This window comes from Mytilus trossulus, chromosome 10, assembly GCF_036588685.1.
Source record: "Mytilus trossulus isolate FHL-02 chromosome 10, PNRI_Mtr1.1.1.hap1, whole genome shotgun sequence".
NCBI lineage: Eukaryota > Metazoa > Mollusca > Bivalvia > Mytilida > Mytilidae > Mytilus > Mytilus trossulus.
The window spans coordinates 22,640,080-22,667,791 of NC_086382.1; the positions used below are offsets into that span (position 1 = coordinate 22,640,080).

At 32.8% G+C, this 27,712-nt stretch overlaps 1 protein-coding gene across 1 annotated transcript; it reads left to right on the plus strand.

The window, feature by feature from the left end:
- Window positions 1-20,802: 20,802 nt before the first annotated feature.
- LOC134687061 (uncharacterized) lies at window positions 20,803-25,964 on the plus strand. The gene is made up of 5 exons (XM_063547024.1): window positions 20,803-20,992; window positions 22,214-22,419; window positions 22,715-22,849; window positions 24,092-24,999; window positions 25,598-25,964. The coding sequence occupies exons 1-5, from the start codon at window positions 20,931-20,933 to the stop codon at window positions 25,817-25,819; spliced, it is 1,533 nt and encodes a 510-aa protein (XP_063403094.1). The 5' UTR covers window positions 20,803-20,930; the 3' UTR covers window positions 25,820-25,964.
- Window positions 25,965-27,712: the final 1,748 nt, after the last annotated feature.

Below are 27,712 nucleotides of genomic sequence, written 5' to 3' on the forward strand. Positions count from 1 at the left end.
ACGAATTATAACAGGTATACTTTAACATGCTGCATGAATGATAAAATAAACTGTGAAATTAAACATGTTTAGGCAATGCATGTACTTATAAAAAATTATTCATTTAAAAATTCAATACCACGTGGCTCAACCGCATATCTTATTCGACGAAGTAATAAGTTAATTTAATTATTACAAAAAAAAATATAAATAAAATCTTTAAATCCGAATTAGATTTAAAATATGAATTCTTAAATAAACTTATTAAAACAATACTTATCTTGATAGTGTATGTAGAATATTTCTCTTAATTTTTTAACGTCCTCTCCGTTCGGTTTTCAAGGTAAAAGAGACCGTTAAATTGCACGGACTTTAACTACTCGGCTGTCACATGCTCAAATTAGCATAATAAGAGTAAAGGACGACTCGATTTGTCGAGTCTCAATACATGTATATGTTAATTCAATAAATTAATTTAATTTTCATTTAATTAAATTCTATTATTTTCGAAGTGTTTAATATTTCGCAGTGGTGTCTTGCCATGACTTTGTTTGGACTTGTTTGTTGCTTTTTGGGCTTGAATGTTTGTCCCAAATATTTCATTAACTGTTCATTTGCATTCAGATATCGCAGATAAAATTTAATCGATCATAGAGTGTGTATTTACGTTTTTTTAAAGGGTTAAGCCTGCCAATTGATATTTTATCGTGCGTTTTTCTATGTTGTGATGTTATGCTATAATTGTTTCAGAAAACGGCAGAAGGTTTGGTATCATTGAAACGTTAAACTCGCTGCAAATTGTTTGTCCCTGTCCTAAATCAGGAATCTGATGTACAGTAGTTGTCGTTTGTTAATATTATTTATACGTGTTTCTCGTTTCTCGTTTTTATATAGATTAGACCGTGGGTTTTCACGTATGGATGGTTTTACACTCGTAATTTTGGGGCCGTTTATAGCTTGTTGTTCGGTGTTGATTTTGATTTTAAACATATTTTATTCATTAAGATATGAAAAGGATTGAGCAACAGGCACAGCCTATAAAAGCTCTCTCCATAATACATGTACAAGGTATGATTCAATTTATACAACAACTGTATTTAAAATAATGCAATTTAGTGGAACATGCATGCTACTTGTGAGCACACACGAGCAAAATATGTTAACAGTGTTACTTAATAAATGCAAAGTATAAATAAATATATAGGCAATTAATCATCAGTTATTTAAATTACCTTGAAACATGCAAATATCCTTTATAAGTCATTAGAAATATATATATGGCTTGAAGGAGACACTAAGCTTGCTTAGTGGAATAAATGAATTAACGTTGGAGTGTAGAAAAAAAATAAAAAAATAAAAAATAAAACTAGATTAAACAAAAATTAAGTAAGTTTCAAACAAAACGTTGAGTGTCACTGATATATTTCTGAACAGATTTAAAAATAGCAATATTCATATCATATGATAATAATCTGTTTCCAAAAAGTAGTAATTCAATATTTATGTCAACATTATCAACAATGGAGTAAATGGAATCAAGAAGGATCTGTCTTACATCATTATACTTAGGGCAAATAAAAAAGAAATGTTTGTTATCCTCAACAGGATGGTTACAGTTTGTGCAAAAAGTGTTCTCAGATAAGAACTGATTAAATAAATGAGATTTAAGGTTGCTAGCATTATTTCTGAGTTGACAATGACTTATATTAAGTTTCCTTATCCCATAGTTGAAAGGTTTAAATATATCACCAGTCCTATAAAACTTATCCAGTCCACTTCTAAATATACCCAAACTTGGTGACTTTTGTAAGCTCAAAGGAAGACTATTCCAAAGTCTTATAGTGGAAGGAATGAAACTATTAAAATAAGAGCTAGTTCTAGCAAGAGGCGGGTGAAAAGTGTTATTTTCATTCCTCAAAGTATAAGGGGTTTGTCTGGGAAGATATGGCTGGATTAACTCATATAAGTATGCAGGTGTCATCCCATTTAATATTTTATAGAATAGTATAAGCTTATGTTTATTACGTCTATTCTCCAGAGTTTCTAAACCTAATTCAATATAGAGTTTCTGTCTGGAGGAATTACGTCGTAATCCTGTAATAATTCTAGCAGCTTCTATCTGAATATTTTCAAGGAGCTCAGTCTCATACTGGGAACAATTGCCCCAAATAACATCACCATATTCTAATATAGGTCTAATAAAAGCATAATAAATACGGATAAGTGAACTCCTATCTAATAAGTGCTTAACTTGGCGAAGCACAGAAAGACGAGAGCATGCTTTTTTATAAATAATATCAATATGTGTATGCCATGAAGCTGATGACTGAAATGTTATCCCAAGATGACAGTGAATATTTATTTTCTCAACCTCTTCACCATTTATCCCAAAAAATACAGGTGGATGCTCGGTGTTAGCCAAGGCTCCGTGTTGAAGGTCGTACCTTGACTTATAATGGATTACTTTTATAAATTGTTATTTGGTGTGAGAGTTGTCTCATTGGCACTCACACCACATCTTCCTATATCTATAAAAGGGTACATCACCAAAAATAACTATAAAACGAACAATATGTTAAATATTTCGGATAACAGATATCATTCATCAATAGGAGTGCGATGTAAAATGAATCATGTCAATCTATTCTGTTTATACTATCATAATCTTTTTTTTTAAAATATACAATAAAACAGTTACACTGGTACAATTTTGAATTTTTTGACGCAAAATCGCCAAAGATATACTAAAGTAAAAACAGTTATTTTCGATATGAACTGATACAACTATAATCCAAAGGTGAGGATAGTTAAGTTGTTGCAAGAACTGCGTTGAAATACAGTCCCAATAAACAGTCCTAACCGATAAAAGCCGGTATAATATTTAAAATATCTTTACAGTTGAGCAAATTGCAACAGAGGCTACGTATTTCAACATCCAAAACATATAGTAATTTGATGATTTCTCGCAAATATACTGCATGCCACATCGACACTGACGAAAGTATACAATATTCTTGGTTTTGCAAGTTACATTATGAAATATCGTGTACACAGACAAAGTGCGTAACAAGTAAATATTTGAGTATTCAGAATTGTTGGCAAGTCAGACATATATATAAACATAATTGAATCCAATTAGCACAGAACTGGATATCCATGACATTTTATAAGGATTTTAGCTCCATCGCAAAAGATTTTAGAAAGTCTGTCCTTTCTTGTGGAAAAATCTTTTTAAAGAATCGAAATTCCGCTCATTTTACAAAAGGTTATGTTATGACCATATAGCTCATCAAATGTTTTGGTTTTTATACATCCATTGTTTCTAAGCATTCGTTTTAAAGCGTTCCAAGTTAAGGTTAACACAGCAAAAAAGCTTCAAATGCATGATATTTATTGCATGTTGTTTAATTATTTTTATGTTAATCATAACAAAACTTTCATTGTAAGCAGCCTAACATGTTTAACCCCTTCCACATTATTTATGTATGTGCCTGTCCGAAGTCAGGAGCCTGTAATTCAGTGGTTGTCGTTTGTTTCTGTGTTACATATTTGTTTTTCGCTCATTTTTTTACATTAAAAAGGCCGTTAATTTTCTCGTTTGAATTGTTTTACATTGTCTTATCGGGGCCTTTTATAGCTGACTATGCGGTATGGGCTTTGCTCATTGTTGAAGGCCGTACGGTGACCTATATTTGTTGATGTTGGTGTCATTTTGGTCTTTTGTGGATAGTTGTGTCATTTGCAATCATACCACATCTTCTTTTTTATATTTACAACTACTTTGTTGTCGAGAACTGATAATTCATTTGAATTCGAATTGTCTTTTCAACAAAAGTGACGAGTTTATGATCATCAGCGCAAGGCACTGATTTTCAAATCAGTTCGACATTTGGAGATGTACAGCTGGTTAAGTGCTATCACGCCGAGGTGTCTTGTGATTTATATTGGCAAAGTGTCAGACGAGTTTCCAACTTAACTTTAAACAACCTAGAATAATTCCTTTTTTTTTTAATTAGATGCACTTTGAGTGCCCTCATACGCTTACAAAAGATACATTATTGGTTTTTTATATCATGTATAAGATAGGTATATGTCAGCAATTACACAAGATAGATGGATATTTAGAGTTGGTTAACTTTTTTACAGGAATTATGTACCGTAAAAACATATGTAGTAAAAAAAAATAGTTATTGTCCTTTGACATTTTATTATGATACTGTTCCATCTTGAAATTTGATCTCCTGTTATTTCGTGTCATACTTGTCTACTATTATTATAAAAAAAAAAGGATTTGCGTATTAAACTTAATTCATTATTTATCTTTTAAGTAACATTGTATTTAACTTTATATTATGTCTATGATTTATCGGTTTGCTATATCAAATAATATATAAGATTCAAAACGCCCGAGCAATTGTGTAGGATAAGCGATTCAGCACTGTTTACAGTTACATTGCTGATATTATATCTCAGTAGTAAGCACTTCGGTGTTAATCTGAGCGTCACTGATGAGTCTTATGTAGACGAAAAGCTCGTCTGGCGTATTAAATTATAGGCTGGTACTTTTGATTACTATTAGCAATGTAACATTTGTGGTTCAAAGGCATATTTGCCTGCATATTCAGAACGAAAATAAATTAACACTTAATCCCATAAGTATGGTTTGGCATAATTGATCTAGAGAGAGAATGTGTGCTGAAAATTGAAGTTTGCTGGATCCTCTCAACGTTATTTATTTTTATTTTATGTTTTTTTTTTCAGCTGAAATCAATATTTCATGCTGTCAATTATAAGAGTATGGCATGCTTATGAAAATGAGGAATGTTTTGCTTATTAGGAAAAGAGAGACAAAAGTACGAACAAGTAAAGTTTAAATGTCATCGTACTACTTTCAACAATGAGTAAGACACATGCCTGATAATCTATTAAATGTACAATTTGCCTAAATGTCAAATAATTCAAAAGGGAAACTAACGACCTCATTTATTCTAAATACTATCGACAAAAAACAATAATGGCAGATTACATCAAATGACAACTAATGGATAACACGTTCCATGGAACAGGCAATATAATATTTTGCAGTGATAAACATTTGTTTTGTTGAGTATTAAGTCCGCCCGCAATTTCAGTCTGTATTACCCTATCACAAAATTAAAATAAACTGTTAAATCAGTTGGATAGTGCACGGCTAACAGATCAGAACGTAAAAGTAACTGAAAGCCATCTTGCTAGTTCTACTTACAGTAACAGTGGTGGGTTTATAGAAAAATTGCAACTCAGGGTTCATTTAAAGTTCCTGTTCCTGCAATACTGACAACGCCATGGCAACACAATAAAAACGACAAATAGACGAACAAGTTTACAAATACAACGTAGATCTAGGGAACATGAACCTCGCTCAAAAATTGGAAGAATAATCCAGGTGCACGGTGAGGGTTGGCCGATTCTATTGCACATGAGACTATCGTTGAATCTCATGTAAGTTCTAATCCGCTTACCTTTTCTTTTCTGGTATTTTCCATTCTATTCTGCTAATTAAATTTAAAAACATTGTTTCATAATAAACCTTTTTTTTATAATTGTCACTTTCATTTTTTTTGCATTTTTATTTACTTTCATGCGCTTTCTCCATTTCTCTGCTGGCGCATATTGAGTCTGTGACAAGCAACCATAAAATTATTGTATAAATACGCTAAATCTATATATAATTAGACAATATACGTATAGTGTCTTGAAATATGAAATTTATTTGTATGAGGCTTAGAAATGGGAAAATGCGAGGTTCTACCGAGCATTTTCCCGTTTCGTGCCGAATACAAATAAATTTCATATTTCAAGACACTATACGTATATTGTTTTTATACTGAAATCGAAAAAAAATATGAAAAATGAAAAAAACATGTAACAAAAATAGTTAAAAAAAGTGTTTGGAATTTCCCTCTTGAGGTACCATTTTGGGGTATTTCCCTATGAGCGTAGTCCAGGTGGTAAGACATTGACGTATTAAGGAATTAGAAAGGGAAAATGAACTTAATTAATAACATTTGATAAACATGATATATAAATAACCAATTTGAAGACATAAAAGTTTAAATTGAAAAAAGTTTGACCATTGTTACTTTACGTTGTCATGGTCGTGACGTGATGTTGTTGATGAAATACAATAAGGAGGCGGGGCTTATAGGTCAGTTGGGGTCATTGACGTATAAAGCTAACGTTTATACGTATAGCTTTATCTGTACAGTAAACTAGCTGATTGCAGTATAAATATTTGTTTTACCGTTAAATTATTTCAAATGGAAAGATCGATTGCTTTATGTTTAATCTTGCGATGTCAAGATGCAGGATGGCAACCAGGTGTTAAACTTTAAATAATACTGTTTCACACTTTTGATCGGAACATTGAAACTATTGTGCATAATTACCTGAGAAGCTATATGACCGGAACGAACCTAAACAGACCTAATCAAAATAGCCCCATCAACTTTAGATCAAAATTGTCTGGGAAAATATTGGAACTTCATTTTTTAACTGCTCTTGCATCTATAAATTGAAACATTAAAAAGACACGTTACGAAATAGTACAAACCATTGGATACAAAGCTGATGATACAGTCAAGGGCTATTGGCAGATGTATTTGATCCAGTGCTAGATATTATTAAAACATGTAGTACAAAGTGGTTTCTTTGTTTTGAATTTCACAAGGAACGGAAAAAATCAAAACTTTTAAAACCTAATTTAAGAGCTAACGGTGAAATATGATACTTTTCTATATTTTTTATAAACCATCTGTGTCTCATTGTTATTGTTTTGTTTTATAATGCCATATCTATTATACGTTGTCTTGATTGACATTAGTATGTAAAATATGTTTTATAGTTAAAACTGACTAATGATACTAAGGGTGATTCATAACTTTAAACCGATGAAAAACTGACAAAAAGGGAATAAAAACAGTTACGACTGGTTAAACAAGTACACAAAAGTAAACATAAAACCCTTAATATAAAACTAAAAATTAAACTATTTTAAAATAGCTAATTGATAAACATGTTAGAAGTTAATCGACTTTACTTTTTTTAACCTTATATTTTTATTAATTTCATTTAACTGGTACTTAACATGTCTTATTTTGTTGATCATATTTTCAATTATTGAGGTATTAAAAACAAAGTTAAAAAAAAACTAAAAAGCTGAATACTGGGAGCTTATTCACGAAGCATCCGTTAACTAACGGACCCGTTAACTTAACGGAGACGTTAACGGGTACGTCCGTTAAAATTTAACGTGGTATTCACAAACGTGACCGTTAACATTGAGATAACGGGTGCGCTATTAACGGATGCGTTAGTATGCACATTAGACGTAATTGATATGTCGGGTGTTTTCATTGGTTCATAAATCGACTCGACACTACAATGATCAAAAAGTTTGTTTACATTTTTGTAAATATAGTGTTGACTTTTTCCAGCGGTTGTGCATTCAAGACAATATGCTACAAAACATCGAAAACCTCAATCGAAAACAAACTTGTTTAGGTTTAATTTGTTTATTTAACTATTTTTATATGTTTTATTTGATTTAATAGGCTTGTGATATATCCTGCACGAGTGGTCTGAAAGATGCCTATTACAAAACAATGTCTCCTCTTATCCACGTGAATACGCTAAAAAAAATTTAGGAAGTTCACTCTTTCGCCCTTTATACCGTTCGGTCAACTCTGATGCAAAACCTACCAAACGGTATTATGTTTTTCTTATTTTGTTCCCGATTTAACGAATATGAACAACATACCGGTATGCCACTGAACAATAAGAAAACCACTAAAATATTACACTCAAGTAAATGGTGCAAATAGTACTTTAAAAGTAAAATCAATTTTAACATCGAATGGCCGTGAGGGCATTTCCGTGTATTGTTGCCACATACATTTCTACCCACGTGGCTTTCGTTTTTAACTGATACCTAAACGCAAAATAACATTTCTTATCGTTTTTTATACATTATTTCACCAGTATAGTTATTACGGTGAGGTTGAAATCCCTCTCATTTATTTATCATCAAAACACGAACTTATCTCAGAAAAAATATATATATATATGTACCTTCACCTCACTTTCAGGTATAGAGATGTTATTTTTTGTGACCATCTAAAAGAACTTGCGGCATCTATGTTCAGTACTTCAGTACTTCGATTTTGTTTTGACCCCATGATAATCTTGTCTAGAGTTCGCATTATTCCGACATCATTGGTCAAGGATTATATGAAATGCGATTCAAGTTTTAACTTCGCATGCTTACTAATTTAAATGTATCTAATCAGAAGAAAACCCCTAATACATATTATTCAATCATTTTGAACTCTAGAGGTAAATAAAAAACAACTACTGCACTGACAACTCCAAATATTGTACGTGTCATTAATTCAAGCTTACTAACCTATCTCTGACATTAGCTATGAATCTTTTGTGTGTATGTATAAGGATGCTGAAGGGCATTAGATGGACTTCAAACTTATATAGTTGGGAGTATCCAGGTGTATTAAAATAATCCAAGTGTCTCTGTGCTGGGTATGACCCCCCTCCCTACATACAAAAAAAAATGTAAGTGAGACAATATCTGAAAAAGTCTACTTTCCATGTCCCCAACTTCACCAGCAATTATTTTTTTATTCAACCATCTATTTTGAAAATTTTAAGTTTCAGTATAAACAAAATTATATAATGCACCAACTCCTGCCAATTAAACACTCATTCTTGTATTTCTTCCAATAAAATATCGTAATTTAAATATCCATCCCCCCCCCAAAATCATGTTGTCCCCTGTGTTTTTTTAAAACTAAATCATTCAAATTATAACCAAATTAATTCAACAGGCGTCCGATTCTCACATATATGATCTATCATATAATAAACTAGCCCCTTAATTTTCTTTTTATATACTAACTAGAGCAAGTAATAAAATTTTGCAAATTTTAAGAGAAAAAAAAATTGTCCCCAAGGGTGATTTCCCTCCTGTTACCACTAGTTTTTTTTTACCTGTGGAAACGTTTACAAGACCGAGAGTTATTTTCCCATTATGTATTTTGAAGAGCATCATTTCCTGAATTCATTAGTACAAAGAAAAGATGGAAAAACGGCCAGGTTTGAAAATTCAAGTCCATCCAAGGTACGAATTTTTAGAAAAATACTTATTGGCATTCTATCCTATTATGGCCTTTTCTTACACTTTCTGAGAATATTTTTAAATGTGCACCACAACATTAAGTGTGTTTTTATTTCATCTTTTTAAAAGTTATATGTCACAGGAAATACACTTACATTTAATGTGATATAAAGGACAAAAACTATCGCGTAATTCCTTTCTGTTACGTTCTGTCATGTTACCTAATAAAAAGTAACAGCATAACCACCATCAGTAACAGGAAGGATGGTAAAGACAATTTCACTAAAGAATCGAAAAGTTTAACTTCTATATGCCAACCATTTCATTTAATTTAAGTTATCACCACCTTATCAAATAAATTTCAAAATAATATACAGTATATTGAATAAAAAAAAATAGGGTTTTCCCCTTTGATAACAGCAGAGAACATTGTGCAATCCTAGTATAGTGGATAGTAACAGCAGGGAATTTATTTTAGAATTTTTCTTTACCTAGGCAGATTTTTCATCTTGCAAATACAGTTTCAAAGGATAAATGACATTGTGTGTTGTTATCTTCCAATTGTGACCGATCTTAAATTCTTAAACTTTAAAATAAAGCAGAAAAATCCTTTCTCTTACCAACTCTGTCCTGTTACCGTTGTCCTGTTACTCAAGATTCTTTCATGTTACCAAAATATCTGACTATATTTAAGTATATTTTTAAACCTTTTGTATTGCAAATGCTAAAATCAATGATTGGCATTTGATAAACTATTGCAGGATATACTAGTTAACCACATATAGTGTCTTAAACTTATTTCTTATTCCCATTAGAAACTTTTTAAAATTGATTCACTTTGGTAACAGGAAAGAACTGGAATTTTTTTGTACCATTTTAAAATAGCCATTGCTTCCTTATTAAACAATTGTTTGAATTACAGACAACAGTTCCTAGACCCACAATGTGTGTTCTTCGATTCGTGCTATAAAAATACCGAATCTAAAGATTTTTGTTTTTGTTTTTTCTTATTGCCAAAAAATAGACTTTTTCAGATATTGTCTCAAGTATGTCATTCGTTTGGCGTAGTTTGATGTGTATATACGCTCACACAAAATATCCTGTCAAAATTTTGGGCAGTTAACATGATGTTTCATGTATTGAAAGTGTTATGCTCTATGCAAGTTAGAGAGATGGATATTTTATTCTCTGAAAACTATAAGTTCAAGTTTACAGAGAAACATATGTAATATGAATACAAATACAATCAATGTCTCGCCCTTCATCCTTAACAAAGTACTTCTTTGACTGCGTTTTTATTAGATATATTTGTTCTCATTCATTGGATATTTATTAAATATTTGCTACTGGACGTGAAGCAAACATTAAGCTCCTTCCTACATCGACGAAGATAGTAAAAAGTGTCAGTTTCCTAAAGTCAAACTAGATAATTATGCCTTGTAATCTTTGAAAAATGCTATATATATAAATGATAATGATCAAGGTGTTTTTATGCCCCATTTTCGTTCGTCCGTTTTAATTTTAATGCCAAATTAGAGTTGTTATCCCAATTTCACGTCAAATTTAAGAGATACAACGACAGCGCGAGTGGGGCATCCGTGTTCTTTGTACACATTCTGGATTTTAATATTCTGTCCTGTTCGTGGCCTTTTTCTGGAACTTAATGTAATTAGGATAAAAAAATAAAAAGATGCGGTATAATTGCAAATGAAACATCTCTCCACCGGAAACCAAATAAGAAGCATATTTTGATAAATATAAATCTTTTCATATGAGTGAAACATGTCTTCAAATTTGATAGTTGAATGCACTTGAAATATACTGGATGGTGTTGAAAAAATAAAAAAAATAAATATTACGTTTTTTTTTGTTTTTCTTTTACTTTGTCCAACGAAGTCATCCCTTTGCACATTTTTTGACTGAAAGAAAAGCTCTTGAGCTAGCTTCCATTACCCTTTGGGTTAAAATGTTTGATGATCCGATTTTAAACGGTACACCAAACGGAATTCAAATTGTATGAATAATATGAGATAAGAAGTATACGCCAATGATACAGCAACTCAACAGAAAAAATAACTAAAGAACATATTTAAGGTGGTACCTAACACTACAGGGAGATAACTCTGTAAAGTCAGCTAAACGTTTTAATTACATTTTTTTGTAAAAGGAATATTAAGCTTCTCAATGATCAAAATTGTTTTTTGTCAAAGTGCTATATAACCAGTATGATTTTTCTGACAAAACGGTTGGTTCAAAATTTTTGAAATTTTTATATTTTTGTTTAAGGGTCAAAGTAAATAATTTGACAAAATTTCATGAAAATTAAACGAGCCAAATTAATTTTAGTGAAAGTGTTGGGTACCACCTTAAGCAACGAGAATCGAAATAGGGAATATGTCAAAGGGACAATAACCCGACAAAAGAGCAATACGGTAACATGAGAATAAATATTCTAAAGGTTTTGATCTGCATGTATTTTATATTTTGATTATAATGAATATAGGAAGATGTGGTGTGAGTGCCAATGAGACAACTCTCCATCCAAATAACAATTTATAAAAGTAAACCATTATAGACCAATGTACGGCCTTCAACACGGAGCCTTGGCTCACACCGAACAACAAGTTTTAATGGGCCCCAAAATTACTAGTGAAAAATGCTTATATGCCTATCTTATTTTTTCTAAAACTATGCGGTATCGGCTTTGCTCAATGTTGAAGGCCGTACGGTGACCTGTAGTGGTTAATTTCTTTGTTATTACGATCTCTTGTGGAGAGTTTTCTCATTGGCAATCATATCACATCTTCTTCTTTTTTTTCTTCATATTAGCCTATATAAAAAGTAGATGTACAAATTTGTATAAAACTTAGGAGGAGTATTTTTATTCCTTTGTAAATTATCTATAGCTGGAGTCAAATTACTACATGAGTTGCAATTTCCATCGTGGTACATTGTATGCTGGTATTTCCCAAATTTTTGATAAAAGAACTAAAAATGTAACCCTAGCTTCTACGATCAATTATCACTAAAAAAATTATATAAAACAAATTATGTATCAGTACTATGAGGAGCAGTGAGGTCGCCGTACTCATATAAAGGCTTATATCTACAGAGTGTGGCCATACGTTTTGTCACTTGAGATTTTCCCCTATCTATTGTATAAAAAACTATCCCTTTTTTCAAAAAAAATATTTTGGGCTTATTTTTGATTTGGTTTTAAGCAACTTGGTACATTAGAAGCAGAATTGTCACAACTTTTATTGTTTATTTGGTTATATGTTTCTTTTGTGAATCATTTTTATTTTTTGTTCAGAAATTTGCTATATATTCAACCAAATTAAATTATAAAATTTAATGTATGTGTTCATATCAAGAGAAAAAAACACCTGAAGACTATTACCAAATAAACAAATATACGTTAAACAATTCTACGTCTTTTAAGGCCTTGTTGAAAAAACCAACAACTATAAATGCCCCTAGAACAATTTTTTCAAAAATATGTGTTTTTATATGAATAGATATCCAAAAAAAATGAAGGTGACGAATACTTCTGGCAAGGTAATGTTATACTTTCAAGACACATTTTTGTCCTAGAAGAAAAGGTTACTCTGAGCGTTGTTATAGGTATAAACACACACACACAATGTATGTCTCGGGTGCACCTACAAAAAAATGATGAAAAACTTTTTTTTTATTTCCACAAATATATGTATAAATATCTATTTGTTTTTTATAAAAGCTTTTAAAAAATGCTGTTATGTGATAATTCGTGTATTAATTTGTTTGTAATTACCAATCATATATTCTATTACTGTAAACAGAAATATAATTATAATTCATTTGATCAATGATTATAGCAAGGAGTTTGAGAAAAAAGTTAACAGCTTTGCCTAAAGGTTCACATTACCGATTATATCAACTCGATTATCCAAATTGTCCAAATTTCTACGACCAAGAGTGACCAAAATCTTAAACAGGCCTATTAACGACTTCTACCAGACTGCTAACCGACTGTACACGAGCTTATCTCGACCATTCACGACTCCTTGATGATTCCATTACGACTTCAACCCGGCACTTATATTATTGAATACATATTCGATTATTCCGACCAATTCACGATCTCCACACGATCTTTACTCGACTAGCTAGACCAAATCATCTATACTCGATCTCAGCCTGATCTCTGCTAGACCAGATCGATTTGATCGTAAAGTGGTCGTAGGAAACAGTCGGGCATTGATCGAGTATGTACAATTTTAGTTTAAAAACAAATGATTTTTTTTTTATATCACCCGCTGCAGCGGAAGAGTCATTATATAAATGACACATAGCTGAGAGGATGATGAAGCAGATTATTTCCCCGAGAAAACATTGTCAACCGCGGCGAAGCCAAGGTTGACAATGCTTTTTCGAGGGGTACCAATTTGCTCTATACCCTCTCAGCTATGTGTTATTTAATTTATTATACTGTATGTCCTATCATTGTTGTCTATTACATATTACTTTTGTTTTTAGCATTTTCTTTGACGTGACCTGCATAACAACTTTACAGGAATAAGAAAAAAAACAACGAAAGTTAAGCAAGATATTTTTTTTATTCTAACAGTCAAATAATAAAATCTAAGTCAAAACGTAGAACTTAATCATTGTTTTTAATTACTTGATATAAATTCAATTCATTGTCCTTTAAATTATCGATTTCTGATTGGGTTAGACGAGAGGGTAACATTCAAAAAAATTGTAACCCGCTCAGCCATGTGATAGAGGAAATTGCTAACGCCTGGGATTTTTCCCTAATCAATATTGATTTTTCTACATGTAGCATGTGGCTCTTCACTGAGATTTAATTGAAAAAAAAATCAGTACTCATATGCAAAGTGCTCGTTTAACGGATACGTTGACGTACCCGTTAGTTATCGGGTTTAACGGAACATTTAACGGAGACGTTAACGGGTGCGTTAATTAACGGAGGCTTTGTGAATACGAAATTAAATTAGCGGAAATTTAACGGAAACGTTAACGGGTCCGTTAGCTTACGGATGCTTTGTGAATAAGCTCCCTGGAAATTTGCAAAAATAAACTAGAGGCTCTAAAGAGCCTGTATCGCTCACCTTGGTCTTTGTGCATATTAAACAAAGGACACAGATGTATTCATGATAAAATTGTGTTTAAGTGGACTTAGGTTTGCACTGTGTCTGTCGGTCTGTTTATCTGTCAGTTCAGCAAATCAGATTTTTTTTGTGATTGTAGATTTTGGTTAGATATTTGGTTTATTGATTTATCATGATAAGTTCCAGGTCAAATTCATTTTTCACGCTTTAAGCTTTTTTCTTTGTTCAGTTAAAGTCCTTTCTCTAGAATCACATTTTTGATGAAATACTTATTCATTAGAAGATTTCTGTTTAAACGGAAATAACTATTTTTTTAGCTAACCTGGCCCAAAGGGACAAGTGAGCTTTTTCTCATCACTTGGCGTCCGTCGTCCGTTGTCTTTAACTTTTACAAAAATCTTCTTCTCTGAAACTACTGGGCCATATTAAACCAAACTCGGCCACAATCATCATTGCGGTATCTATTTTGAAAAATGTGTCCGGTGACTCGGCCAACCAACCAAGATGGCTGTCATGGCTAAAAATAGAACATAGGGGTAAAATGCAGTTTTTGGCTTATAACTCAAAGACCAAAGCATTCAGAAAAAATATGACAGGAGGCGAAATTGTTTATCAGTGTTAAGATCTATCTGCCCTGAAATTTTCAGATGAATAACCGGTTGTTAGTTTGCTGTCCCTGAAATGGTAATTTTAAGGAAATTTTGCCGTTTTTTGTTATTATCTTGAATATTATTATAGATAGAGATAAACTGTAAACAGCAATAATGTACATCAAAGTAAAACCTAAAAATTAGTCAACATGACCAAAATGGTTAATGACCTCCTAAGGAGTTATTGCCTTTATAGTAAAATTTTCAATAGCATTTTCCACTGAAACTACTGGGCCAAGTTCATTATGGATAGAGATAATTATAAGCAGCAAGAATGTTTAGTAAAGTAAGACCTACAAACTCATCACCATCATCAAAACACAATTTTGTCATGAATCCATCTGTGTCCTTTGTTTAATATTCACATAGACAGGGTGAGCGACACAGGCTATTTAGGGCCTCTAGTTTAAAGACAAAATGACATTTTGGATGTTTTTGGTGTTTAGTGGTTCAATTTTGTTCCAGTCTGATAATTGTGTGCAGAGTTGTGGTCTTTGGACATAGGAAATTCACTTAGATAGTCAGAATTAAACAAGTTTTTAACCGGATTTTTGGACAAAAATGTCGGTTATTGATTTGGGGATGTACGGCGGGCGGCCGGGCAGTCGGGCGATCGGGCGGCCGGCAGGCGGCAATCAAATGTTGTCCGTGCAGTAACTCATGAACTGTTCAACCAAAGCTTTCAGAATTTTAAAATGTTGTTACTGACAACTAAATGAAGGTTAAGATCAATAAAAGCGATTTTGACTTTTACCGTTCAGGAGTTATGGTTCTTGAAAGATTGAAAAATGGACTTTTTCCAGTCGTGTCAGTGCATTTACGCATGAACTGTTCTACCAAATCTTCCCAAATTTTAATGTGTTGTTACATATGACAAAATGAAGGTCAAGTTCAATAATGACGATTTTGACTTTTACTGTTGAGGAGTTCTGGTTCTTGAAAGATTGAAAAATGGTGTTTCCAGTCGTGTCCGTGCATTTTCTCATGAACCATTCAACCAAAGCTTTTTAAATTTTTATATGTTGTTACTGATGACAAAATAGAGGTCAAGTTCAATAATGACGATTTTGACTTTTACCGTTCAGGAGTTATGGTTCTTGAAAGATCGTAAAATGGCATTTCCATTCAAGTTGTTGCATTTACTCATGAACCATTCAATCTAATTAGTTATCAAAAGTACCAGGATTATAATTTTAAACGCCAGACGCGCGTTTCGTCTACATAAGACTCATCAGTGACGCTCAGATCAAAATAGTTCAAAAGCCAAACAAATACAAAGTTGAAGAGCATTGAGGACTCAAAATTCCAAAAAGTTGTGCCAAATACGGCTAAGATAATCTACTCCTGGGGTAAGAAAATCCTTAGTTTTTTCGAAAATTAAAATTTTGTAAACAGAAAATTTATAAAAATGACCATATCATTGATATTCATGTCAACACCGAAGTGCTGACTACTGGGCTGGTGATACCCTCGGGGACGAAACGTCTTTTCAAATTTTGATATGTTGATACTGATGACAAAGTGGAGGTCAAATTTGATATTGACGATTTTCACTTTCACCGTTCATCAGTAATGGTTCTTGTGATATTGCCTGGACACAAATAAATGTTAATAAATCTGGTTTGCTGTCGTTGTGACAGCCTCTTGTTTCATTATGCTTGAAGATTTTGTCTCGATATTTTTATGTTGTTTACACCACGAAAAAATTATAGAGTAAAAATTGTGTTCCATTACAATGAATTTGTATCGGGTTTGGGACTATGTATTGCCATGCATTACTCACAAAATGCTTGTTTTTATCAAAATTTTCTCAACTCTGATGCTGCAAAATTGTTTGATATTTAGTTAAAATAGATATTGATGACTTTATTTTGTTAATTTTTTTCCAGATCTATCAAACTTTTACTCTTTTTTGCTAATACATTCATCTTGTTCATTAATGACTAAAAACTTGTATTTAGACCATTTAAGTGCAAACTCAGTGAAGCTATTTTTGAAAATTTAAAGAGTTTGTGTTGACTGCAACAAAAATCTAGAATAAGGGATAGTATAAATCTTGCTTTGTTAACATCAATTTAATAAGCAATTGATCCAAAAGCTAAATGTTTCAGAAAATGGAAGACCTGGATACTACATGTACAAAGATTGTTAATAAATGCCTTTTGTAGAGGAGGATCTGCTTACCCATCAGGAGCACCTGAGATCACCTGTTTTGATGGGGTTTGTGTAGATCAGTCTTTAGTTTTCTATGTTGTTTCTATTGTACTTTTATTTGTCTGCATGTCTTTTTCAGTTTTAGTCATGTTTTTGTAAGTTTATTTTCGATTTATGAGTTTACTGTTCATTTGGTATCTTTAGTCCTAATATTACAATTTATCTGTTTTAATATGATGGTCTTTAATCTCTTTTTCATAGTTCAGTGAGTGACTATATAGCTACTCGAAGAACTGTTTTCTATGTTGATTCTCTATTATAGGTTATATGCTAACGATTTTTGCATGTGTGCAACTATAAGGTCATAATGCCAATCTAACAGTTCTCATTTGACCACGTAATCATTGATAATTCACAAAACCAGTATCTCAGACATGATAGCAAACTACATTATTTGCACTTTATTGTAATTAGGTGAACATATCTGTCTGACAGGTATAATATAAACACCTGTCATTTATCAATAATTTAACATAACTTGAGGTCCTCTGATGTTCAGTACTTCAGTACTTTGATTTCAAATTAAATATAAATGTAATTTTGATAAATGGATACAACAACGTAATGTACATACAGATTCCAAACTAAGCATGTTGTAGATACTAGTAGTTATTCTCCTAATACTTCACTGTCAGGTGTACCAATGAAATATTTATTTACAAACTGTACATAAACACTGTATCATCATCACGAACAAGACGATATTATTTAATCGCTAAAAGGCGCAGTTGCAACGTATAAATGCAGATATTTCCATGTATAGATATATGAAGATGTGGTATGAATGCCAATGCGACAACTCTCCATCAAAATAACAATTTATAAAAGTAAACCATTATAGGTCCCCAAAATTACTAGTGTAAAACCATTCAAACGGGAAAACCAACGGTCTAATTAATCTATATATAAAAATACGACAAACGAGAAACACGTATAAAATACATAAACAAACGACAACTACTGTACATCAGATTCCATATGCCTTTAAGTCTTAGTGTAACACGACAAGGCCCCGAAATTATTAAATTATCCATTGACTCCTATAAAATAAGGAGATTTGGTATGAGTGCCAATGAGACAACTATCCACTTGAGTTCAAATGAAGCGGGTGTAATTAAGCCAGTGCATGTCATCGTACGGGCTTCAATGAGAAAAAAATCCATATCATGTAGTTAGCTATATTAGGAGGTTCTGACATATAAAAGAAAACGACCAGAATGCCGAAAAACAAATATGAAAGACAGCAACCAACACCACCATTGAATTACAGGTTCCTGACATGGAACATACACAAAATGGATGTATATATTAAAAACAAGTAAATGGATTGCAAAAAATATACAAAGAAGTGTCACAGTACTTAAAGAGACAGAGAAGATACCAAGGAGATAATCAAAATGTTCAAAACTATTATAAAAGACATAGCCTCGAAAATAAATCAACGAGAAGACAAACCACAACAACAAAACATTATACGTGTCGTGTTACTGTTTTAATATAAAAAAAGAAGATGTGGTATGATTGCCAAGGAGACAACTATCCACAAAAGATTAAAATGACACAAACATTAACAATTATAGGTCACCGTACGGCCTTCAACAATGAGCAAAGCCCATACCGCATATAGTCAGCTATAAAAGGCCCCCATAAGACAATGTAAAACAATTCAAACGAGAAAACTAACGGCCTTATTTATGTAAAAAAATGAACATATTAGATTGTAAGTCGCATACAACAAAAGTACAAGCGAAGAAAAGAGGACATTGATTATTTCTTGAATCAGCGTAAATGAAATTCACACAGATAAAACACTACAAAATTATATAAAACGAAGAATGAAATACATTTTTGACATGGCAAATAAAACCAGCAGAATACTTAAGTAAACAATTTATGTCAGTTAAAATTATGTAAATAATTTACGTCGCATTCAAAACTTATGAATACTTTTACATAAAATTGGCTGAATCTCGAAAAATTCATGATTTGTATAAATTTTAAATCATCATTCAAATTGTCCAAACTATTAATATATTGTGAACATTCTGAGTAAAGGTCGTATCTTAAAGTCTTATACAGTTCAATAAAAAATGTTTCTCAGTATCAACACTATTGTCAGAGCAATAAACACATAAACGGTCTTCAACAGGTATATATTGGCGGCTATCTTCCAGTCTCGATGGCTAACGGGAGCAAGCCTGCACGAAACAGGGTCATTACACGTCGGTAAGACCATGGAATTATTTTTGACACATATACTGTTCCACGGAACAGTTGCTTTGGTATTGCCTGTATGTTCTATATATTTCCATTGTCTTTTCCGCGATCATTAACATTCTGCATTATTTAGGATATCGATATTATAACTTGTTTACTGGGTTTTTTTCATGGCTACTTTTGTACTTAATGACACATAACTAACCTAATTTACAACAAGTTGACCATCTTGTTCACCTCCGTATTCCAGCCTTCCGTCGACATGATATCAAACTCCAAATATCATATACAGTTCTGCTTTGATCCATTCGTTTTAGTTTAATTAAACAGAAGCCGAACACAAGAAAAGCGCTGCTTATTCAAACATGATGTCCATCCTAAGTCGCCTATAGTAGAAATATTAGACGTATTTCTACCAACTAATGCGAGGATTTTATCATTGCGAATAATACGCCTGGTGCAGTATCGTAATAATAAGAACTCTCGTTCTGATTTTATCCATACATAGAATTGAGAATGAAAATGGGAAATTTGTCAAAGAGACAACAACCCGACCAAAGAGCAGATAACGGCCGAAGGCCACCAATGGGTCTTCATTGAAGCGAGAAAATCCCGCACCCTGAGGAGTGTTTCAGCTGTTCCCTAAACAAAAATGTATACTAAGGTAGCACTCCACAGTAAGAAAATAAAATTAAAATTAATGAGCCACAAAATGTTTTATCATCTGCTATTCCTGGATTTCTAATACATTAACCTAACTGTTTGTGTTGTACATGTGCATATGTTTGTAATCAGTATCTTCCATAGATTTGATTTTCAAGAGTTAAAAGGGTGAAAATGTATTCCTTTTATGTGTATCCATGGCAACATTTTGCGTTTATTTACCATAAAATATTGCAAAAAGGGGGGTGAACATGTCACATATCCCCCCAAAATGGACGTCATACTAAACTCCGAATTATATAAATGAAACTAAAATTAAAAATCATACAAGACTAAAAAAGGCCAAAGACTCCTAACTTGGGACAGGAGCAAAATTGCGGCGGAGTTTAACTTGTTTTTTTTATTTGGATCTAAACCCACCCCCACATTCGTCTCCGCCCGATTCCCGTACCCTCAAGTAGGAGAGTAGCGGATTCTACCGAGGATTGCCAAATGCCCGCCCCCAATACCTCTGGCAAAGTAGAAAAGAAGTCCGAGTCCGACGTCAGAATGTCAGATTTATTTGATATCGTCATAATTAGTATCGCATTTTTGTCTATTCATCATGAATCGAAATTGATACACGCAAGGGCTTCTGATTTTATTATTTTTATTAATATTATTATTTATTATTGATTATTTATATCATTTTTATCTTTATTTTTACTTTTATTATAATTATTGTCTAACGTGATCAAGAGAAAATAATGATCCGACAAACGTCGCTTTGAAAACAATCACGACAACGTCACAAAAAGTTCTATAGGGATAAGACCACAACGAACGTTTCCAAGGACTTGCTTTCCTACTTCGTCATGGAAAAACAAGATGGAAGACGACGTTTTAGATCATGAAGGATAGAATGCCCAAGAAGAAATCACGAAAATGAATTCGCAGTTTTCTCTGTATACCTTTATATTATTACTAGGACTATTTACCGGTTACAGGTAAGAAACGTATCAAAAATCGAAGAAAAAACGACGGAGCAAATCTAACTCACATCTGTCGTTATAAGTACAAATTAGATTGTAAGCGAGAATATCGTTCATTCAATTCCGTTTTGCCCAAATACACCTATAGGCTATACGTTTATCGGTGAATTTGTTTCCCGCACATCTAATACCGTTTATCGGCACGAAAAATACATTTAAATTTGTTTTCCCGCACATCTGATACCGTTTATCAGCCCGCAAAATACATTTTATTTATTTTCCCGGTTGTCAATAAAAAAAAAACCATTAGTTTTGGCTATCCGATATATACAGGACATTTATGTCTGCCTTTGCGATTTCCAAATTGTGCAATCATGTACAGCAGACTTTATCTGTACATGTGCTATATCTTAAATTTGCAGTACTGATTGCTGGTAAAAGGATGTGGGGACACAAACTGTAATTCGCTGTTGTGGGCTATGTTTAAGGTATATGTAAATATTTATGTGAGCGTTTATAATTCAAGGGTACCAACCCATTGCATTGATGTTTTATGTGGATCATGCATTGACTAGGTTTAGTAAACTTTAGCTATAAATTGTGAATAAAATTGAAAATGGAAATGGGGAATGTGTAAAGAGACAACAGCCCGAAAAAGGAGCAGAAAAAAATGTCGTTTTTTTTTAACCTATAACGTAAATGCAGGCCGTCAATCCTAATCTCTTTCTAATCTCAATTGGTCTTTCTTTTCTTTTATGGGTCCTTCTTTAATATGTAGATCAAATTTTGTCAATATTTGTCCAAAATTTTTATTGTTTTTGGCATAATTAGACTTTGACGCCATCCACGATCCAAAATGTTTTATATTGCTTACAAATTATATTGATGAATCCTATATCCCATTTGGAATCTTTTGGTTACAAAATAGTTTGGATCGTAGGTGGCGGCCAATTTTTTCCTCAAGCTTTTAGGTCTGAAAATTGTCCAAAATCATCATAATTTGATAAAATGTCCAAAATGGGCCTAATTTTTAAGTACTTAAATGAAAAGAACTGATTTATTGAGCATTAAGAAATATGAAATAGACCCATTTACGAACCAATTTGTGAACTTATTGGTGAATTATGATAAAGCTAATATTTTAGAAACGTCGAAAATCTTTATCGATATTCATAAAGCAACTGTCGAAAACATTAATATATCGCTTTATCTTATATTGACTACCTTTTTTTTCAGCTCAGAAGATGATACATTGGGAGAAAATTTATTCCTTTCGATATTTGGTTTGGATTCCATGCCAGGATGTAGACTGTGCAATAATGTGGAGCCAACGTCTACGTGCAAACTTTGCGACGATTGGTTGAGAGAATCACATGAAATCGATCAGCAATTGTCAGACACCCAAATCTATTTGCATTCGATAGAAGCATACCTACATAAAAGTATATTTGTATTTATTATTTTTTTAAATATCAACTTATTTTTTTAAGCCTCGATGTAATTAGTGTTTACAGCGTGCATTGTCAAACTTAACATTCATATCATAACGAAAACGTTTTTTGTACAAGACCGTCAAACTTACTTTTTTTTGGAAAAGGGGGGGGGGAGTAAGTGGTCAGAATATACATCAAGTATAGTTATTCCAGGTTTGGAAAAGCTTCGTCATGCCCATTATTAAAATTCTGAGGTTGATAAAACCACTAGTTTTCACGCTTATAAATTTATGTATATTTTTAGTTTCAGACAAGCTTGCACCAATAAGTGAATGGACGCTACAGGAAGAAAGTTATGGATTCTATCTCACTATATCTTTTGCAGTCTTTATATTGGTTTTTGTTATTAGAAAAACTACCAAAAATATGTCATCTAAAGGTAATCAATATCATATATTCCACTTTCTGTAAATCTCGGAATTTTCGCGCGTGTATTTGGTTTTTTTCGGTGGTAGATATATATTTAACTTTCCCTTCTGTTCATTTAATACATGCGGTATTTCATCACAGCAACCTAAACTTTCAGTATATGTACAAAGTACAGTTATACAGAAAATGTGTTATATCTTGAAAAAGCTATGCAATTAACAAATAAACGTATTTACACTTTTGGTATTTAGCTGTATTTTGCCTCCGAATGACCTTACATCACCTCCGAATAACCTTTTGACGTCAAGCAACAATCACGTTTTGGTTGTGACGTCATATGTTTTGAATTATGAAGTCAAAGTTTACGGGAACCTGTGTGATGTTATGTAATGGCGGACAAATTTGCATACAAGTGTAATATACGTCTATATATACTTATTAAGCTTCATGTAAATTATTTAACAATAAAATGCATTAAATATGAAATTTGGAGTTTTACCAAGGGAGCTAATAACTAAATAATAACACTGTCTGCCACACAGAATTTCGGGGACTCTCCCTCTGGTATCTTTCCTCCCTCTTTTATAGCTGACTATGAGGGGACTTTTCTAATTATTGGGGGCATTATATAGACGTATAGTTGTTAATTTTTGTGTCATTTTGTCTCTTGGCAATCAAAATACATATTCTTTTATATATAGCGATGTCGTTATTACGACATAGCGATGTCGTTATAACGACATAGTGATGTCGTTATAACGACATGATATATGTCGAAATTACGACATAGCGATGTCGTTATAACGACATGTTATGTCGAAATTACGACACAGCGATGTTGTTATAACGACACGGTATGTCGAAATTACGACATGCTTTGTCATAATTACGACATAAAATTTTTTTTTGTATGGCCCTTATCGGCTTCCGTAGGTTTTAGTTTGTTACCCCGATTTTGTTTTTTGTCCATGGATTTATGAGTTTTGAACAGCGGTATACTACTGTTGCCTTTATTTTTCTGGGACTGTAGGCCCAACATAGTTCGAAGCCAATCACTATTAAACAATAAATCAAGTTCTCCCAGACTCAAGTATGAATTTGTGTATATTTAATGGATTTAGATCAAACACGTAAAAAAAAAGTCTGATGTATAAATGACATTGTCTGCATTTTATTTTTAGATGAGATTATATAATGTTATAAATTTCGATTTTAAAATTTAACAATTTTTGTTTTCTTATCGTACCGATAGGTAGACAACATGTTCCTGAAAAACATAAAATCAGAAGGCACATCGGGTCTAACTCAATAACCGAAAAGTCAATCATCTCACAAAAACAACCAAGAGATATCGATTGGATGGATAAACTGAGAAAGATAAAGAAACCACAAAAACATATAATTTCAAAACAAGGAATGCTCGTATTAAAGAAGATGCATCATTCGTCGGGAGATGGATGTTTTAATGTTTTAACCGAAGAGAACTGTAAACTTGTATCAGTAAGATCTGGCATACCATCCAAATCCCTCCGCGTGTTTGACTTAAGAGCGCGTGGCGATGTTCCAGACAATGTGATGAGTACCTTGCTTTGTGTTAGACCGCAATGTACGGAACATCCTCATCAGAGTATCCAGAAATATGGACCAAAGCTTGTGTGTGATGCAGACGCATTTGGTCTTGAGCACTTGGACGACAACTTTCAACGTTTGCAGCTGGGTAAAGATGATGATGCGGACGTGGAAAACCTTTACCACGATGTTGGCTATAGTAACGCAGAAGCAGGCGATAATTTAATGCAAGATGACGATAACCACTGCAATGAATTAGGGCTACCATGTGCAAGTTCCAGTTTCATCAGCAATACAAGTTCAATGAGTATCCCAGGGGAACAAGATGCTTCCAATTTGTCAAACAACCATTTTGATCCATTCAGTTCTTTAGATGAAACAAGTTCACCAAACGTGTCTCAGCTCCAAAAATATCTGGATACTAGCGTCACGTGGTTTGGAGGTTTATACAGTTACAGTCGGGAAACATCGTTTACAAGTTTTAGACGAGATAATCTCAATGAAAGTGTTACACAGGGTCTTGACGAGTTAGAAAAATCCCTTGACTTAAGTAAAATGCAGAAGAGTCTTTCACTTTATGGCTTTGAAACGGTAAGCTGGTATATTTGTATCATGACATATTATGACCAATGTATTCACTATCAGTGACATATAATATTCACAGATTAATCATTTAAGGATCCTTTATAATTTGCTGTTCTATCATTTTAAATTTAGTAATAGCAAAGACTGTTTGTCTTCACCTTTTAAGTCCTATGTTTTATATTATGGCTTAAGACTGCAATAAGTTACCTTTTCACAACTATTCAAGGAGTTCTTGATATGCATGGTGCAAAGCAAAATGCTCTTTTTCTTTCATATCGGGTTCCGCTGGTAAAACGCATTGCCTGTCCTTCATTCCGGCCACACAAATCATTGAAGTAACATTTATTGCTGTTTTGTTTACAGACTGACTAAACGTGTAATATTTGCTACAGGACGTTTAAAAAATTATAGCACACAAATAAAATAATTCAATCGGTTTTGTTTCGGCTTTATAATCTGTTTACGAGAATAAAATGAATTTAAACTAAATGCTTATGAGGTCAAATATCCTTGTTGATAAACCGGTTGTTAATAAAGACAAAAAATTGGAATATGAACATTGAAGAATAACTGATATAACATTTATGATTTTTTGTGCTTTCAGGATTCCATGTTTCAGTTGGCAACTGTCTATCTTGCAAAACAAATTATTGGAAAAGTGAAAGAAGCTTGGGTAGCAATTAGGACGAAAACAGCAGTCAGTGATACAGCAAAAAGTTCGGACTACAACAATAATCAACTTGGAAAGGAACTGGACATCACTGGTTTTGCTGTGTACAACACTAAATACAATTATGAATATCAAAATTGGGATTGTGATAATTAGATTCTTTGTATCATGATTATCTTGCATTCTGCAACTTACTATCAAAAATGTCATATGATTTATAGATAGCTTATATAATGTATCAGCGTCTGGTTTGAGATTAACACGACGTGCAAATAAAAAAATTGACACATACGAACCGTTATTATTGCGTTCACTTTTTTTTCATGGATAATTTTGTCATACGCTCTTGAAGGTATGTTTTGACGACGAAAATGAGGGGGGTAACTACTTTGACTTCCCACGATAGTTTTGCACGGTCGGATACTATTTAAGGAATAACAGTACTGTAGTTGAAGAGTTGCCACCGTCAATTGTAGATTTGACGGTCGCAAATGCAGTTTTACTGGCGACGCGTAGCGGAGACAGTAAAACGGAGATTTGCGACCGTCAAATCAAAATTGACGGTGGCAACTCTTCAACTACAGTACTGTTATTCCGATTCTAATGCATTACAAAAAGAAATAATACGATAAAACTTTGAAAAATGTCTAAATTTGACAAATAAAAAAAAATCCGCGTAACGTCATGAACGATTTTGGCGCAAAGCCGTCATTGGTAAACGTGACGTCATACAAATGAAAACTTACAAACTGGATGATATTACGTTACCTGTACGCTTCAAATTCGGATAAAATTACATTAAAACGGCGAATTCGTGGTAGGTGTTGTTTTATTTTCGTTTATATAGTAGTAGTCGAACATTTGTTGATTCAATCATTTCAAAATGGTTGTCCCTCCTTAGTAACGCCTGGTCAACTGTGGATTTGACGGCAACTTTTAGCCAATGAAAATAATTGTTACATACAAATTGCATTAGAATTGTTATTTCACTGATAGAGTTTAGGAGTGAAAGCAGAAAACATTATTATATAAGTCATTCTCATGTTAACGAACTATTTACAAGTCGAGCAGGAACATGTCAAATGACTGGTCTATTCTGGACCTGTTATATAACATTCTATGCGGTATGTGTTTTCTCATTATTGACGGTGACTAGTTGTAAACTTGTATGTCAGTCATGTTGGTCTCTCTTGGAGATTTTTCTAATTGGCAATCATAGTACATATGATTACCACATGGATCCAGTCATCTATAAAAGGGGATTCCACCACAAAGAAGTCATATTTATAAAAAGGTTAAGTTGCAAAAAACGGACCCCTTCCCAAAATCATCCACCACCGTGTTATTTTCTTTTTTATATATTTATGTTCATGTAACTCACATAATGTTCTGTTCATTAGGTTTACGTTAGACTACTGCACATCTTATTATTTTTAACAAGGCCGTTTTAGAGCCATAGACTTTTAAAAGATGCAAAGTTTGCATTGCTGTCTCCTTTCTACGCCTTTACAATTTTAAGCTGAAATGTCAGCAAACAGCTTGAAGACCCTGCTCAGGTTTTCCACAAGACTGGATGCAATTCTGTCAAATTGTCTTTAGTAGAAGTTATAAGATACAACAGTACAAGCAATGGGTAATGATCACCCTTAAAAATGTGATTTATAATGAACATCAACTTGACAGCAATCAAACAACACAAATACTAGTACCCAAAATTAAAAATCAAATTACTGCCACAGCCGAGATTTCTCACTTGGGGACAGGCACTTGCATTATGTCCAATATTAAACTACACCAATGGAAATAAACAAAAATAAGCAGAGAAACAAATTCATGACCTGCACTAAATATTTCAATGGATGATTGGTTGAAAATACTGAAACTCGCCCTTATTATGGACGTCTTTTATATTTTTGGAGCTTGGGGATTCCGTATATCGTCAGATTATCGGAATTCCAATGGGGACTAACTGTGTACCACTTATTGCGGACCTCTTTTTGTATTGTTATGAGTTACAATTTATGACAAAAATAAGCAGAGACCCATCAA

What these genes read in the sequence shown, in the direction of transcription:
- LOC134687061 (XM_063547024.1), top strand. Translation starts at nt 20,931, where the DNA reads ATGAATTCGCAGTTTTCTCTGTATACCTTTATATTATTACTAGGACTA. An exon ending in CAAAAATATGTCATCTAAAG is followed by an intron (nt 22,850 to 24,091) that starts GTAATCAATATC and finishes TCGTACCGATAG; the next exon opens with GTAGACAACATGTTCCTGAA. An exon ending in CACTTTATGGCTTTGAAACG is followed by an intron (nt 25,000 to 25,597) that starts GTAAGCTGGTAT and finishes TTGTGCTTTCAG; the next exon opens with GATTCCATGTTTCAGTTGGC.